This window comes from Polyodon spathula, chromosome 2 (assembly GCF_017654505.1).
Source record: "Polyodon spathula isolate WHYD16114869_AA chromosome 2, ASM1765450v1, whole genome shotgun sequence".
Lineage (NCBI taxonomy): Eukaryota > Metazoa > Chordata > Actinopteri > Acipenseriformes > Polyodontidae > Polyodon > Polyodon spathula.
Genome location: NC_054535.1, coordinates 74,078,098 through 74,094,844, shown reverse-complemented (window position 1 = coordinate 74,094,844; position 16,747 = coordinate 74,078,098). Strand labels below are relative to the sequence as shown.

The following is a 16,747-nucleotide window of genomic DNA, read 5'->3' as shown; positions in this document are numbered from 1 at the left end:
GCCCAAGCATTTTCTGTCAAGAAATTCTACTAGCTTTGTTCTTTTTAATACTCGTACTTTAAGTCATAAGGCTCAGATTCTTAATGAGTTCATTTCTCACCAGAAAGTGGATTTTTTTATGTTTAACTGAAACTTGGCATCTGCCGAATGACTTTCTGCTGTTGAATCAAGTTATACCCCCTGGATATGGTTTACTGAAAAATCTCGTACTTCTGGTCATGTGCTAGTTTAGCAGTTATTCATCGTTTAAACGTTGGTCTAAACATGGTTCCTGTGCAGAATGTTACATTTTTTGAGTCTATGGTTTTTAATATAAAAGGATCTTTGCTTTGTAATTCTTGTTTATTGTCCACCTGAACCAAATACTGTGTTTGTATCTGAGTTCTCAGAGCTATTAACACTGCTATGTCCATCCTCTAGTGGTATTCTTTTACTTGGTGGTTTTAATATACATGTGGATTCCCCTGATTATACGGTTGCTGCTGACTTTTTAGCTACCTTGGATTGCTTTGGTCTTACTCAGCATGTTCATTTTCCAACACATAATTGTGGCCACATATTAGCCTTTTTTTGTGGCTTGGGAATTTCCAATTTACAAGCAATTGAACTGGGTATCTCTGACCGTAAGGCTGTTTTATTGGATGTGGCAGTACCTCAACCTAATAAAATAGCAAACGGATTATGACTTTTCATAGACTGAAATGGGGTAACCCAGCTAGGTTGTTGGAGGAAATTACAAAAGCTTTACTCAATGTAGCTCTGTCAGTTTCGTTAGAGGACTCTGCTGCTGCTTATAATGAGACGTTAACACATATTATTGAGTGGTTAGCTCCTATTAAAACTTGTTTAGTTTCCTTTGCTCATTCTTCTCCATGGTACACTAGTAAGATGCGGACCATGAAGGCAGCAGCACAACGTCTGGAGCATCTGTGGAGGAAAACGGGGCTGACTGTTCATTTACAGGTTTGTGAACAACATCAGCTGGCCAATAGGGATGTCCTTAAGGCTGTCGGAGCCTCTTTTTGTTCCAAACTTACTGAGAATGGCCGCAGCAATCCCAGAGTCCTTTGTTCCACTACTAATAAAATGCTTGAGCTAGTTAATAAGTCTGTTCTTCCTCCCTTTATTGATCAGTGCAATATATTCATGCAATTTAAAAAAAAAAAATTGATAATATTAATATGCAGTTGTTGACTTCACTTCCTGCATTTGTTCCAGTTATGCCCATTTCATCCTCCTTGGGGCAGTTTCTCTTATTTTACTGATGTGGACTCTGCTTATGTGGCTCAGTTGGTTGCCAAACTGATCCTCTTGGATCCTATTCCTACATCCTTAATCAAATCCAGTTTCTCTGCTCTTTGTTACTAACTTTAGTCTTTGAAATCTGAATTTGTACCTGTATGTTTAAAACTTGCTGCTGTTACACCTGTGTTAAGAAAAACCTGGTCTGGACCGGAAAATGTTTAATAACTATCTTGGAATGGCTGGTTGCAGCACAATTACAGTGTCATCTTTCATCTAATGAGCTGTTTGAACCTTTCCAATCGGGGTTTAGACACAAGCACAGTACTGAAACAGCCCTTGTTATGGTAGTTAATGATTTGTTGATGGTTGCTGACTCTGAGTCACTTAACATCCTTCTTCTCTTGGACTTAAGTGCAACTTTTGATACTGTCAAACATAAGCCCTTACTGGATCGTATGGGAAAATATTTAGGGATCACTGGTATTCCCCTTCGTTGGTTTGGCTCCTATTTGGCTAACAGGAGCAAATTTATAAACCTTGGCTGTTATAAATCTGATGTTGTCATCGTTACGCAAGGTGTTCCTCATGGTTCTGTACTGGGACCTTTATTATTTAGTCTATGTATGCTGCCTCTTGGCCAGATTATTCACCAACATGGACTTGGGTTTCATTGTTATGCTGATGACACTCAGATCTATTTACAAACTAAACCAGATACCGGTGTTGCTATTAATACACTTTATAGATGCATGTCGGATAGCAAGACATGGATGCAACAGGATTTTAAGGTCCTGCTTACATATAAGGCATTGAATGGGCTAGGACTTATTGCTTGAGTATACTACGACACACAATTTAAGATCTACTGATGCAGGACTTCTCATCTTACCTTACCTATCTTCTTCTTCTTCTTCTTCTTCTTCTTCTTAAAGGCCAATCTAATTGACTGCTGGTCTCTTCAGTAATTATGTGCAATTTGTACAGACAAGTGAGCTACTCGTAAGTTTTCCTCCTGGTCAAACACTTTAAATTAATTATTAAACAACAGTGGTTGTCAAGTAAAATGAGTGCTTGAGTGTGCTGAAATGTGTTAAAATGTATTAATGCTTATCTCATGTTGATTAGCATAAGTTTGAATGTTATTGGGATGCTGAAGTAGCTTATTATTATTTATGAGTGTTTTATTTTGAGAATGTTCTCATTTATAGCAAACATCCTTGGTATCAATCACCACTTGTTTTTTTTTAAGTAAGAGCTTATTATAGCAAAATAAACTTTAAGGTTGTTTGCTGCAGTTAGGAAAGCAACTTGCATGCTTTTGTCAAAGACAGTGCAGATAATTGTAATGACTGTAACAGTTGGTTTGCGTAGTATCCAACCTAGGGAGGAAATCCTGCTCAGCAAAAAGGGGAAAATCCATGTTCATGTTTCAAATCAGGTGTTTTCACGTTGAGAGTAGGGCCTTTTAGTTTCAAAGGAAAATATTGTACATGTTCTCTGTAGAAAGCATTTTACTGAAACAGGAAATCAGATGCAATAAACAGTGCACTCACGCACGAAGAAATATTTACAATCACATTATTTTTAGGGCAAGAAACCAAATTTGTAGACCAGAGAACAGAAAAATACCATACGTTACACTGTTCAGCAATTGGGTCGGATTAAAAAAAAAAAAAAAAACTAAAAACCTACGAAGCAGCAGGGTAGTTGAGTCGATGGATAATGACTGTGGTTGATTGCTGTGAGATTGATAGGTCAGGTTTTAATTCAAGCTGGCTACAGCCATTACACACAACAGAACTGCAGACTTCTTAAAGTAGTCTAATCAGTTCCGGCTGGGATACAAAGAAGATTCTACTTTGGAGACTGCTTTTTTTCAATCAGCAAGCAGATAAATGAATCTGAAGCATCAGACATTGCCCTGGAGCTACTCTGTGTAGTTGGAAGTTCTACAGGTTGGATGTTGATGCAGCAGTGAAGAATCTACAAAAGCAGAAAGGTTATCAAGCAATTTAAAGCACTGATATTCCTTCTGCATAGCACTGTCCAGCTAGAACAGATGGAGCAGGTCCAACTTTGCAGTGTGAAAGATGCAGCACAGATTATTATTATTATTATTATTATTATTAATATTTATTATTAACAGCACCTGGAGCATGGGCTATTCATTATGTTCTCTCCGCGACATGTGTTTTTTTGTTGTTTTGTTTTGTTTTTGTTTTTGGTATGTGCTTGTGGCAGTTGTCATAAACGTACATTTCTGAATGAGAGAATTAGATGTGAATCACAACAATATTGGAACTCAAGACAAGCAGTAAACAAAAAATTAATGTGTGATCCTAGTATAAAACAGAGTTGATGGACAGTTTTCATGCACTTTCAGGCTATTGAGGCTACACCACTGTTTAGGCTGAGCTTCACAACGCTTACACTGAAATTCATCTTGTCAGCTTTGTTGTCATTTCTGGTTTCCTCTGTGGTCCTGCAATTTTTGTTGACGGTCACGGCCTTTTGCTGAAGGCCTGTTAGACTTTTAGTAGGTGCCGTTGTCCTACTGTATTTTGCACCCTACTGAATTTTGCATTGCTTTGAGATATGAGAATGCGTCAGTGTTTCCTTGAATTTTGAAACAAGAAGTGCTATTAACATATTTATTGACCGGTGAAATGCAATTCAACGTTGTTGCAGTAAGTCCACTGTTTTGTCATTTCAAATATTTTGACAAAACAATGTAAGCGGAAAATGTTATAATAACAGTCGTTACACTTAAAAAGATAAAAACAAACATTTTTCAGTGCACTGAAACAAAGTAAGTAAGAAATTGCAGTGTCCAGTGTGAAAAAATATCCAAAGTAGCACTATAGCATTAAAATGTTCAATATTATTTGAAAGAATTGTGCATGTATTTGCATACTGGGGGAATACAGTATAACTAATAAAAAAATCATTTTTCAGACACTGAACAATGAAATAATGTTTTAATTTAATGTTAAGTGGTACATTTTCCATTCACATTATTGCTTGTGATATACAATATTATGTTAGAAAAATAACCCCAGCTTGTTTACTTGCCCATGCACTGTTTGAATGAAACATGAGCGAACAGGATCCCTTTTCTCAACCAAAATAAAATATCATAAACTCCGACAAAAGTGAGATCTCTGGTGGCTTTAGTACTGTGTTTCAGGATGGAATCTGAATAAGCTATTAATGTATTGTATTATTTTTTTTATAAAATAAGTGTACACTGACCACCCTTTCTGGGCACTCTTTGTGCGTGTGGTAGGATAGCATCACGTCCCAAGCTGTTACTGCAAGAATGAGAGACTCAGTTTAAGTTGCAGTTTAAGATCTGTTGCGCACGTTTAGTAAACAAATAGAACAAAGACAAACAAAGAAACAGGGCACAAGGGCCAAAACAAAAGGTTTACACAAAATACAAAGCAATGCTGTAGGCTGGGCATTTGCCTTTACTATACATCTCCAAAAACACAGTCCCTACACAGTCCCTACACAAAACAAACGTCTTCTCCCCTTTTTATACATAAGGCCATTCCCCAGTTAGCATTCAATTACCTAACTGGGGAATGGCTACAACTATGACTGTTGGCAGGGACGGATTTAACCCCATCCCTGCCAACCTTACATTCTCCCACACACTATTTACATCTGCCGGACCCTGCCATAGAACGCTGTCAGAAAATGCTGATCATTTTGGATGGCCCCTTACAAGAGGCATTTTAATGTGTTTCCTAAACTTACCTTATCTGTAGACAGCACATATATATATATATATATATATATTATATATATAATATATATATATATATTATTCATATATATATATAGATATATATATATATATACATAACTGAGTAAAAGAATGAAGATCGTTATCACCGTCTAGATTTATGACGTGTTGTATGAAAACCAACATATTTAGCAATTCCTATGATTTGATTATAATTGATTATAATTAAATACTCCATTATTATACTGATGTATAAACTTGAGGGGCTTCATCTTGTACCAATTAACACAACACATGGCATCATTAGGTAACACCGTGTAACAAATTTTATTTTTTTTTGGTTCCTGGGAAGTAAGTGTTATTTCCTAATTGCTTATGCCTCAAAAGTATAGAAAATGGCTATTATTCCCCACAAACTTTGCTTTTGTGACCAGGACAGTGATATTTTGAAATTTACCTATTTTCCAGAATGTTCCAGATAGATTCAGTGCTGAGTAAACTTGGAGTAACTTTTAGAACTTTCTAGAACTTTCCAGTAATATAAATAGTAGTATAAATACAGGGGCCTTAAGCCCACCAGTTCAGTTTAGTTCCAGCTGCCTAAGTGGATACATATCTGCATTTTTCTGAGATGGCATCAAGAGGCTGCAAGCGTCCGGCAGACACATTTTGTTATGTCTGCGGCCAATTTATCAAGACAAGAGCGAAAAACTACTCCGTGGAAGCATCTGCTAAGATGTGTGAGGCCTACAAGGCATATTTCGGCATGCCTGTCAGGGATCAAAACAAACCCTGGGCACCTCATTTCACCTGCGAGCACTGCAAAAAAACTCTGGAAGGTAAGATGGACAATTGTTGCTCGGAATTTTATGTTATAAAATTTGTTAACATTTTTAAAATTGTAAAAGTTTTTAATTTTAAAATGTTTTACAATTTTCAATGTTACTGAAAAAATATATCATATATGAAAAATGTTGCGAGAACCTCTTACACATTAGTCATGGGTGAAATAAATGTATTTTTGTAGGCTGGTACAGAGGGGAAAAGAGAGCCATGAGGTTATCCCAAGAATTTGGCGGGAACCCACTGACCACTCAAGCAACTGCTACTTCTGCATGGTGGACCCTTCCAAACGTCGGACTGGCAAGAATGCACCTGCTATCATGTATCCGGACCTTCCTTCATCCGTCGCCCCGGTGCCACACTGCCATGAACTCCCCATACCCACTCCTCCAGAGAGAGAGCAGCCGTCTTTAGAAGAGAGCAGCAAGAGCGAGGAAGACGTTGTAGATCCAGATGACAATTTTAGAGGTGGAGCTGAGGAGAGAAACCCATACTACCCCAACCAAAAAGACCTCAACAACTTGATTAGAGATCTTGGTCTCACCAAGTCCAATGCCGAGCTTTTGACGTCTAGGCTCAAGCAGTGGAACTTGTTGGATGAAAGTGTGCAAGTCGCAGATCAGAGGAAGCCTTACCAACCTTTTTCTAGCTTCTTCACTCGTCAAGATGGGCTCTGCTTCTGCCACAATGTGACCAGTCTGTTCGAGGCAATCGGAATCGTCTGTAACCAGAATGAGTGGCGCCTCTTCATTGACAGCTCATCCAGGAGCCTCAAAGCCGTGCTGCTCCATAATGGTAACAAGTACCCGTCTCTTCCCCTGGCTCACTCGTTGCACCTCAAAGAGGATTACAACAGCATCAAGACCTTGCTGGACGCCTTGAAGTATGATGAGTACGGCTGGGAGGCCATAGGAGACTTTAAAATGGTGGCATTCCTAATGGGTTTCCAAGGCGGTTTTACTAAGTTTCTCTGCTATCTTTGCATTTGGGACAGCATGGACACCAAGTCGCACTACCACAGGCAGGACTGGCCACAGCGGACCGAGTTCTCTGTGGGGAGGAACAACGTCAAGTGGGAGCCACTGGTGGACCCCCGGAAGGTGCTGATGCCACCACTGCACATCAAATTGGGCCTTATGAAACAATTTGTCTAGATAAGGAGTCGGCAGCCTTCAAGTACCTTCAAGACTTCTTCCCTAAGCTGTCTGAGGCAAAGGTCAAAGCCGATGTCTTCGTCGGACCACAGATAAAGAAGATCCTGGAGTGCAACTAATTCCCCAAGAAGCTCACTAATAAGGAGAAAGCGGCTTGGAACAGCTTTGTTGCAGTGGTTCGGGGCTTCCTGGGCAATCACAAGGCCGAAAACTATGTGGAGCTGGTTGAGACTCTGGTGAAGAACTACGGCACAATGGGCTGTAGGATGTCCCTCAAAGTCTATATCCTTGATGCTCATCTTGATAAATTCAAGGAGAACATGGGAGCGTACTCAGAGGAGCAAGGCGAGTGCTTCCACCAGGATATACTGGACTTTGAACCAAGGACAGTATAATGAGAACATGATGGGAGACTACATTTGGGGGCTGATTCATGAAAGTGATTTACAGTATAATCGTAAATGTCAAAAAACTACTCACTTCTAAATTTTTTGTAGTCATTTTTGTATTACTTTAGTATAAATACATGTTAATTTGGATTCATATGTTTTTTTTTTCTGACTTTATGTGAAAAAAAAGACACAAATTCGCCCATTTTTTCATTGGAAATAGATACATTTCAAAATATCACTGTCCTGGTCACAAAAGCAAAGTTTGTGGGGAATAATAACCATTTTCTATACTTTTGAGGCATAAGCAATTAGGAAATAACACTTACTACCCAGGAACAAAAATTGTGTTACATGTGTAATCAATGTGTTTACACATACTACCCAGGAAAAAAAATTGTGTTACAAGTGTAATCAATGTGTTTTTCACACATGTGAAGATGTTTGGGTGGTTTATAATGACACTGTAAGAACACAGGTCCTCTGCTTTTAAAATACTCAGTTTAAACTCAAAAGACCAAACCAGAATTAACATAACACCTGCAGATTAAGATATAGGTATACCGTTATTTTCAGAACAATAAATATACCAGTATATGTATTCATCTCTGTTATGAACTCCATATTCCACAGTCTGTCATGAATACTCAGTGTCTCACATGTGGAATGTACATATGGACATTGTCTTGGTTATTTTCATGATCCAACCAACAGCATTTTAAAGGAATGTTTCCTCTCAACAGGAACACGGGAAGCTATAGTAAAAAAGCAAGCAAGGTTGTGTTTAAAATGAAGATATGTACCCTTCCTCCATGATAGGATTGTATAATGCTATAAAGAAATAAAATCTCTAAATCTTTATCTTGTAAAGCTCTATGCTGGTGAATGTATTTAATGCCTTTCTGCCTCACTTGTCTAACTATTTAAGGTTTAATTATTGAAACGTGTGTCACATTGAAATACTGGTGCTCTGCACATTTTGGAGACATTTGTCTTTATATTAATGTAGAATTTACACTACTTTTATTGAAAGGGAAATCAAACTGTTAATGTTACAAAACTAGTACCCAACAATATCTGAGTGGTTTGTAACAAGTGTGGTTGTGACAAATTTTATTGCGTCACCCCAGGAGTGATAAACTATGAGTTGATATACCTTGTAACCCAGGTAAATGGGAATGTTACTCCAGGTAAATGGAGTCCTCCTACAATTAGGGAATGTGTGTGTTGTCCAGGTAAAGGGGGTTATGCAAAACATGAATTCTTTGGAACACACTTTTTCTAATAGCATACAAGTCTGTCCATCTCAACTAATGACACTGCGTGCTAGGTTCTTGTTTTAGCAGTTCTAATGCTGATATTCCATATTTCACACTCTTCTTTTCTCTGTTTTTGTCTGAGTTAAAACATGAAATTGTTTGATTAAACTAAATGAGAAATAAACCGGTCTGATGTAAAATGTAACTAAATTAAGTAAGCAAAAAAAATGTTACATAATAAGTTGTTTAAAATGCCTCGTTATTTTATGATTTAATTAAGATAATGTCATCTTGGCCCATTAGTATAATTAGGTTTAACCCTGAATTTCAGTTAATCAGAACCTACCTTAGGTTTTCAGCAGTAACAGAAGATCACAAATGAGTAGGCACAAAAGTAAATGGCAAGCATCATACTAGGCAAAAAGTCTTGACTAGAAAGAAATAAGATACAACTAAATCTCAGGTAATGAAGTCTTGTAGGTGAGTTCAGATGTTAATTTGCAATTCTAAAAAGCTATTAGCAATCCCTGAACAGGAAACATGGGTTGTGGAAATGATTGGGAAAGCTGGGTAAATTAGCTTCTAATTTGTGTGTTCTATTTATACCACACAAGACTCTGTTTATATGATCTTTTTTTTTTATAAAACAGTAGGCTTTAATAATATCTGACCTTTTAAGAGTAAATTAAAAAGCTGACATGCCACTCAAATGTCGTGTTTGGGAGCTGATGCATGGCTTGTTATGTACAGATAGATTGACAGCATACAAAGTGTGACTATTATACTGTAGGTCAAAAAGAATATACCAGTGATGAAGGTTACACTCTTACAATATCATTACAGTAAATTATTATGTTGGTATCATGAACAGGGAGTCCTTAAATACATGCAGTACTGGAGATTACGTGGCCAAACCAGTTGTAAAGGGACTGTTTGCGACATAACGGGCAGTGAATGTGAATCTTAATTCCAATCTGGCAGCCGCTATGTACGGATTGCATTAGCTCTGGTTGGTCAGAGAACCCCTGAAATGTTAGAGACTTTGGGTTGAACAGAGCAGTGAGATTGATTGATTGATTGTGAACTGGCAAATCAGGTCTGACTGGGGCACCATAATATTCGACATACCTCAAAAAGCCTTCTGTTGTGACATGTTGCTTACAACTACTTTAAGTATCTGAAAAATTCAAATATGAACATGCAAACTGGGTTTTTCTACCCCTACACAGGTTCCCTGCATTTGATGAATCTCAGTCTTGTGACCCAGCCAGCTTGACATCATTCATGCCAACATTAGCCTCTCCGATCTCAACGTTGCCTTGCATTACTATAGCAACTGTATAACAAATGTACTGTATCACAACTTCAAATGGAGTTGAACTTTAAAAATGCCTACACATGTTTATTTATTTCCGTTTTTCCCCCCATGTTTGTGATCTTTTTTATATACTGTAAGGTCTATGCTTTTTCTGCGTTGCAGGTATTTCAGATCTGGAGCACCACCTGTTATCAACCCTTTTCACACTAGTTTTCCAAAGGACACCATTGTCCCGGGATCATTTGCAGTGACCCTGACTTGGACACTGCCCAACAGAACCACAGGGGTGTTCAATATTACCAGCCCCCTGCCTGGAGACTGGTTCCTTGCTGCACATTTACCCAAGGATGAAGGAAAGATTTCTGTCAAGGTAAATCTCATCTCCAAGCATCTAAATGTTATATAATGACTTGTGGGAATATAGAAAGTGACAGCTGTTGTTAAGAACCAGACAGATTTATTATATCTGGACTATTTTTTAAAATTATTTTATTTTATTTTTTTATAAACATTCAACAGAAATTAACTTCATTTTCTCATATGGCAGAAAGTATTAAAATAAACAGTTTCTGACATACAGTATTTGGTAAGTTGTTTAGTCTCATACAGTATACGCATATAAGAATACATATGTTTCCTTGAATTTTGATGCTGAATATGATAGTATCTTACAAAATAATGTAATACATCATACCTGTTGTGCACTTACATTCACTTCAAACAGCTCGTTTTATTGTTTAATGTCTTACCTTTTTTAATATGAAGTTTTTTCCCCCAATCAATATGTTGTGCATTTTGATTGCTGTTCTGCAAGGAAAGAGTTCTTGTACTCCTGAGCAGGACTGTAAATCCTCTCACTAGAATCTCTCACCAAAGCCTGATCAATAATCTTCTGGGATTTGCCATATCTTAAAGACAAACAATACTGAGGTTCTTGAATTGCAGTTGCAGATGGTCCAGCTAGGGAGCAAACTGCACGTCCTTTTTCTGTCAAAGTCCCAAAGTTATAGCCAATCACTTAGCCATGGCACTGTATGTGCAGATTACGCCCACAGAAGGTTCTTATGGTGGTCTTCATGCAACATGCACTTAGTGGCAGGCGTGCTCTTTGATTTCTGGACAAGGCTTTGTTCTAGTATCATGTTATAGAGTTAATGTTTCAAGTGAATTGTTCCTGTCTGCTTCACCTGTGTCATCCCAATTTGTTCAAAAGGGTGTACTTCATACTCATCGACCTCTCATGTCGTTAATGGCCTGTTCTGGCTGTGTCACTATTTCACAAGGGCTGTGGGGAAATCTCCTTGGTCCTTTGACAGGTGTGGAATCGTGCACTGAATTTCTGAGGGAGGCTTACAGCAAGATGTACATGATAACAATTCTGGTGAAAAGAATGTCAGAAGTGTTTCTATACAGAAGTAAAACTAAAGTCCAGTTCATGATATGCTGCAGTTGAACCTTCAAATAGCTATTTTCTCACCAGAGCTGAAAAAGGTTGAATTATTTCCAGTTGCTCTTGTATTTGTATGGTATTATGTGTATTCATGTGCACAAAATAAACTTACTGTAGCACAGATTGAGCAAGAATTGATTCAGTAATTTGATTGTTTCTTTGAACAATTTCTAAGCTTGTCACCTCAAACATGTGTGAAGCATTATTAGTGCAGTCAAAATTACCAGCTAAAAGCATCGAAGATGATTCAAAGCTGCCATTCTCACATATGCGTTTTAATAAGATGTATTTTTTTTTTCAAACAAAAGACACACAGGCGTATTACTTTTGTATTGCATTCTATTGTTGCGAGCCATCATATCAGTACCTAGAACTGTACTGTTAATTTATATATGATCAGACTTTCTCTTCTTTTTGTAACTTTCTAAATAAGCATATTCCCTGATGATTCTGTTCCTCTCTTTCCTAGTTTCGAAATGTTGTGGCAGCATACAGTACACAAGCTTGTTATATATTAGAACAATATTGATCTAATTGCATATTAATGACTTTGTGAATTTGCGCTCATTGCAGAATTTTCCAATACTAGTCCATGCAAGAGAGATCCTTTAGAGATTAAATCATTAAATGTAAAGCTTGATATCAGAAAGTAGCTTTTCAAAACTTGTCCAACTCAAGTGAAAAGTAAAATACATGTTAATTTATAATTCTGTTTTCTGTGCCAACATACAATGTTGATGCAGTATAATTATTTCTTCCAAAAAGATGCATTTATTGAAAAACAAGAATGTATTCTGTTTGATACAGATAAGTGTAAGAATGGTGTGGTGTTATCAAAGGCAAGACTAATAGAATGTGCATAATTGTATATAGCACTGATTAACAAAAGACACTGGGGAAAAGCCCATGCACATTGCTCTAATGTTCCATGTCCACAGTATTAGAAAAGAGTGCTTTGAAAAGTAAGGCAAAATTATACCAAGAAGGGAATGATTTATTCTTGTATCTATTTTTGTTACAACACACAGAATATCTGTCACTATTTGTGTTTTTGTTTATTACTTGTAATGTTTGTTGTTCTAGAAATATACGTGGTAATCACTTCCTTTTCCTAATCCTTCTTTATAATGTTGCATCACAGTCTGATAACTGCACAACCCACAGAAGCACATTCACTTATGATTGCTGAAAGACGAGTGGCACAGGAAAAGAAGGCTGAGCATTTAGAATCCCTGTGGCAGGGCAGAAAAGCCCTGTGTGTAAATAGGGGGCAGGGCAAAATGTTTATTTAAACGGGTAATATTAGTGTGTTATGAGTTAAATGTATTTTTTGGTTATTTAAAAAGCAAAGTTTTTGTATGTTATTGTTTGGTTTAGTTGTGGTCAGGCAGGGGTGATTGTTAGCAGTTCGTCTCTGCCAGACATCTCGTGAAAATGTGTGGTCGGCAGCGGATTAATTACAGACAGAGTTGCTGGTGACCACACAGATATTTAAAAACTCCATGCAGAATGTGACCATCTACAGATTCATTAATTCATTAATTTATTGCTAGTCTGGAGATTGTCACTGGTATAAAAACCAGCAGCTTTTATTGTTCAGGGTGGGTGTATAGAGAGGAGGTATGTGAGAGCGAGAGAAACAAAAGTAAAAACGAAACTGAAAGAAAGCAATTGCTACACGTGCAGGAAGCACGGTATTTGTTTGTGTTCATGATTTGTTTTTGTTAAACCTTTTATTTTTGCTCTGTAAGCAGTGTTTTTGTTCAAATATTTATTTCATTTTTGTTTTGAATAAAAACGGCACCGCAGTGTGCTTTTTCACCTTTAGTACCTGTATGTTTCTCTGTCCGCTTTCCGGTCTGGGAACGTCATCACTGTTCAGCTACCCTCTTAAAATCAGAGGGGAGAAAACACCTGGGGAACCAGCATTGTGAAATTCTACAGGACTTTGTCTAGTTTCTGCTGGAGGTCCAGCTGAACGGGATCCGAGGGAAGTACCCTGCACTAGAAGGGGCCTTGAATGCGATGGACAAGGTGGTTGGCCAGATCCACCGGGAGCGCTGGGAGGTGGAGCGTCCCAGTTGGCCCGGACCGGTACACCAATGTGCTGCATTTGCGTGGCGTATGGGCATGTGGAGGCCAACTGCCCGTAGTGGGAAGAGGACCTAGAAAAAGACCTGGAGTTGTGCACAAACTGCCTGCGCTACGGGCATGAGGAGAACAGCTGCTTGGAGAAAGACTGGGACACAGATACAGACCTGGAGTGGGAGGAGCCAGAGCATCCAGTACTCAAGTGGGAGGAGCCTGAGCTTCCTGCGCCCAGAAGGGGGGAGGCCGAGCGTCCACAGCCCAAGAGGTGGGAGCCAGAGCATCCATAGCCCAAGAGGTGTGAGCTGGAGCATCCACAGCCCAAGAAGGGGAAGACCACATGGCCAGAGCCCAAGAAAAGGAAGCCCAAGTCTCCAGTGACCAAGGGAGAGCCGCACCAATCTCCAGAGCCAGAGGGAGCCTACCTGCTGCTCCCGTCTCCACCACAAGAGGGAGACTAGCTGCTCCTTCTGCCCCCACCACAAGAGAAAGATCATCTGCTGCTCCTGCCACCACCAGCAGAGGAAGATTACCTGCTATTTCTGCCGCCATCGACAGAGGAAGATTGCCTGCTGCTTCCGCCTCCACCACCAGAGGAGCTGGAGTTACCTTCCGAGGGTCCGCACCTGCCATCACCTCTCGAGGGTCTGCACCTGCCGTCGCTTCCCGAGGGACTGCTGCTGCCCTGTCCTGCATGTGCCAGCTACAGAGTCGCTGCTGGAAATACTGTGGGCCCCAGAAGAGCCCCAGAAGAGGGAGCCGCTAGCTGCAGAGAAGGCGTGCACAAAGAGGAGGTATGTGAGAGCAAGAGAAATGAAAGTAAAAAATCGAAACTGAAAGAAAGCAATTGCTACACATGCAGGAAGCACAGTATTTGTTTGGTGTCAGTTTGTGTTTGTGATTTGTTGTTGTTTGAACATTTATATTTGCTCTGAGCAGTGTTTTTGTTTGAATGTTTTTTTTTAATAAAAACAGCACACAAGCGCTTTTTCACCTGTAGTACCTGTGTGTGTGTGTCTGTCTGTTTTCTGGTCTGGGGATGTCACGGCTTGGCTACCTGTCATAATCCCCTTTTGATCATACATGAATACACGTTGAGCTGGTGAGGGAAATTATTGACACTGTTACTCAACAACAGGCATTGAGAATTCCTACCTGGCCTAAGCATGTTGTCCAGCTGTCTGGAGGAGGGACAACTAGAAGAGAAAAAAAGTATTTTTTTTTATTTTTGGAAAAATGTGATTCTGATTTTGATATGGATCTTGCTCTAACAGGATATTTAGTAAAAACAACTATCTTTCTGGAAGGGGTTTATTGATTTTGCAAATTGTCTTCCTGTCTTGTTCCCTACAAAGAGATTCACAGACTAAAGCAGCACTTATCCAGCAATTATGCTTATAGGCATTGTTAGTCTTGCCTGTTGTGGATTTTTACTGCCAGGACATTCATATTTTACAAGTGATCTTTTTAGTCTTGGTAATTTAGTGTTTTTAATTCCATGTTTTCTGTTTCCACAGTTGGACCCGTTCTAAACAAATGTCTCAAAGCATTACAGACACATTAAAGGATAATGGTACTGAAAGTCTCCACCAAGAAACAACAGACATTTGAAGTGTAGTCTAAACTTTTTTAGTGGATACACACATGCTTTGGAATGCCAATACAGGTATCACATTTGCAGTCACCACTTTTTAGACCAGGGGTGTCAAACTCAATTTTACCATGGGCCATATGATAACTTCACGTTTAATTCGCGGTCCTCATAAATATTCGATTGTCCCGATTTATAATAATTCACTGTTTTTAATCATATATCTTTCAACAAGATTCGCACAGATATGTGCTTCCAAACACTGAGAGGACTTGAGCAGCCTGAAGGTGGAGCTGTGGTAATGTGACTGGTAGGAAAGGATAAAATTCTGCAGCGCCAACAGAATCAAACTTCTCTGCTCCACAAACAAATATTACCACTCCCACCTTTCCTGAAACAATCTCCCTTCCTTGTCGATTTTTATTTTCTTGGCCATTTTGACCTGTGTTTGCTGTTATTATTATCTTTGTAGGAGTGTGCTGAAAGAACAGGAACATGGAAAAAACGCTATAGCATAGCCTATGATTGGCCGTTGGCCAATATCGCACTTCTTTCCTTTTCTTCGTTCGAAATGGCTGAAGGGATTTGTAGTTTTCACATGCAATTTCCTAATTGACAAGTCATCACATGCATAATTACTTTATGAGAAATCATCTTTACAAGTGCCGGATTAAAACCATTGGGGGATCATATTTGATCCGCAGGCCTTGAGTTTGAAATCCCTGTTTTAGACGTTAAGAAAATATTCCACAGTCATTCTGCAACTGTGGTGAATTTCATAACATTTTATGGTACTCATTATTTGCATACATTTGAAGGATGGATAATTATCAGTTTAAGGATACCAATATATTTAGTAAGCAAGAGGTTTGATTCATGTAAAATAGGTACAATGGTGTAAATGGTATTCCAAGATGATATTACAGTTATTATTATTATTATTATTATTATTATTATTATTATTATTATTATTATTATTATTATTGTTATTGCAATTTATTTTATGATTTTAGCCTGAGTGGGAATGAGTGTGCCAACTGCCGAGTATTGAGTATAAACAGATATCTGATTATGTCGGCCAATCAAAGTCTGTATTGTGGCAACTGCTGGGCATAGTAACTACTAGCTTGATCAAAAACTAAATTGAAATACTTACACGAAAATATAATATTTTTAGTGGATTAGGAATGGGGAGAAACCGTAAAATCAGTTTATGAATATTCAAAAGAAAACAAATTTTTCAAAGTATACAAAAAGCAAAAATAGCAGAAGTGGGTCTGATGAGGTAGAGGATGCATAGCGCTGCAAATACAGCTGCACTGAGGTACATGTTCTCACTTACAATAAAAGAACATACTGAAAAATAAACGACACATTAAACTAAAACAATAAAGTGAACTGAGAGACAAGCAAGCCATTTATGCAGCTTTTATATGCACTTTAATAAAAGAGAGCGCAGAGCAGAGCGCCGTGCTTTGCTGGACAGCCACTGTTTATTGCAGAGAGAAAAGTATTGATGAATTCATGCAACAGTACCGTCCATCAGCTAAAACACTGCATAACGCTGACAATCTTAATCGCGAATATTTGACAGAAAATGTTGATGCTTTAGTTGGTAAACTTATGGAACACATTTATGGAAATACCCAGTGTGATTTT

At 38.5% G+C, this 16,747-nt stretch overlaps 1 protein-coding gene across 1 annotated transcript in view; it reads left to right on the top strand.

The window, feature by feature from the left end:
- The window catches only part of LOC121300384 (transmembrane protein 8B-like), a 110,387-nt gene that overhangs the window by 45,692 nt on the left and 47,948 nt on the right, over window positions 1-16,747 (top strand). Inside the window, exon 3 of the mRNA XM_041228966.1 lies at window positions 10,122-10,329. Within this exon, the coding sequence (XP_041084900.1) occupies window positions 10,122-10,329 (208 nt within the window). The remainder of the gene's footprint in view (window positions 1-10,121; window positions 10,330-16,747) is intronic.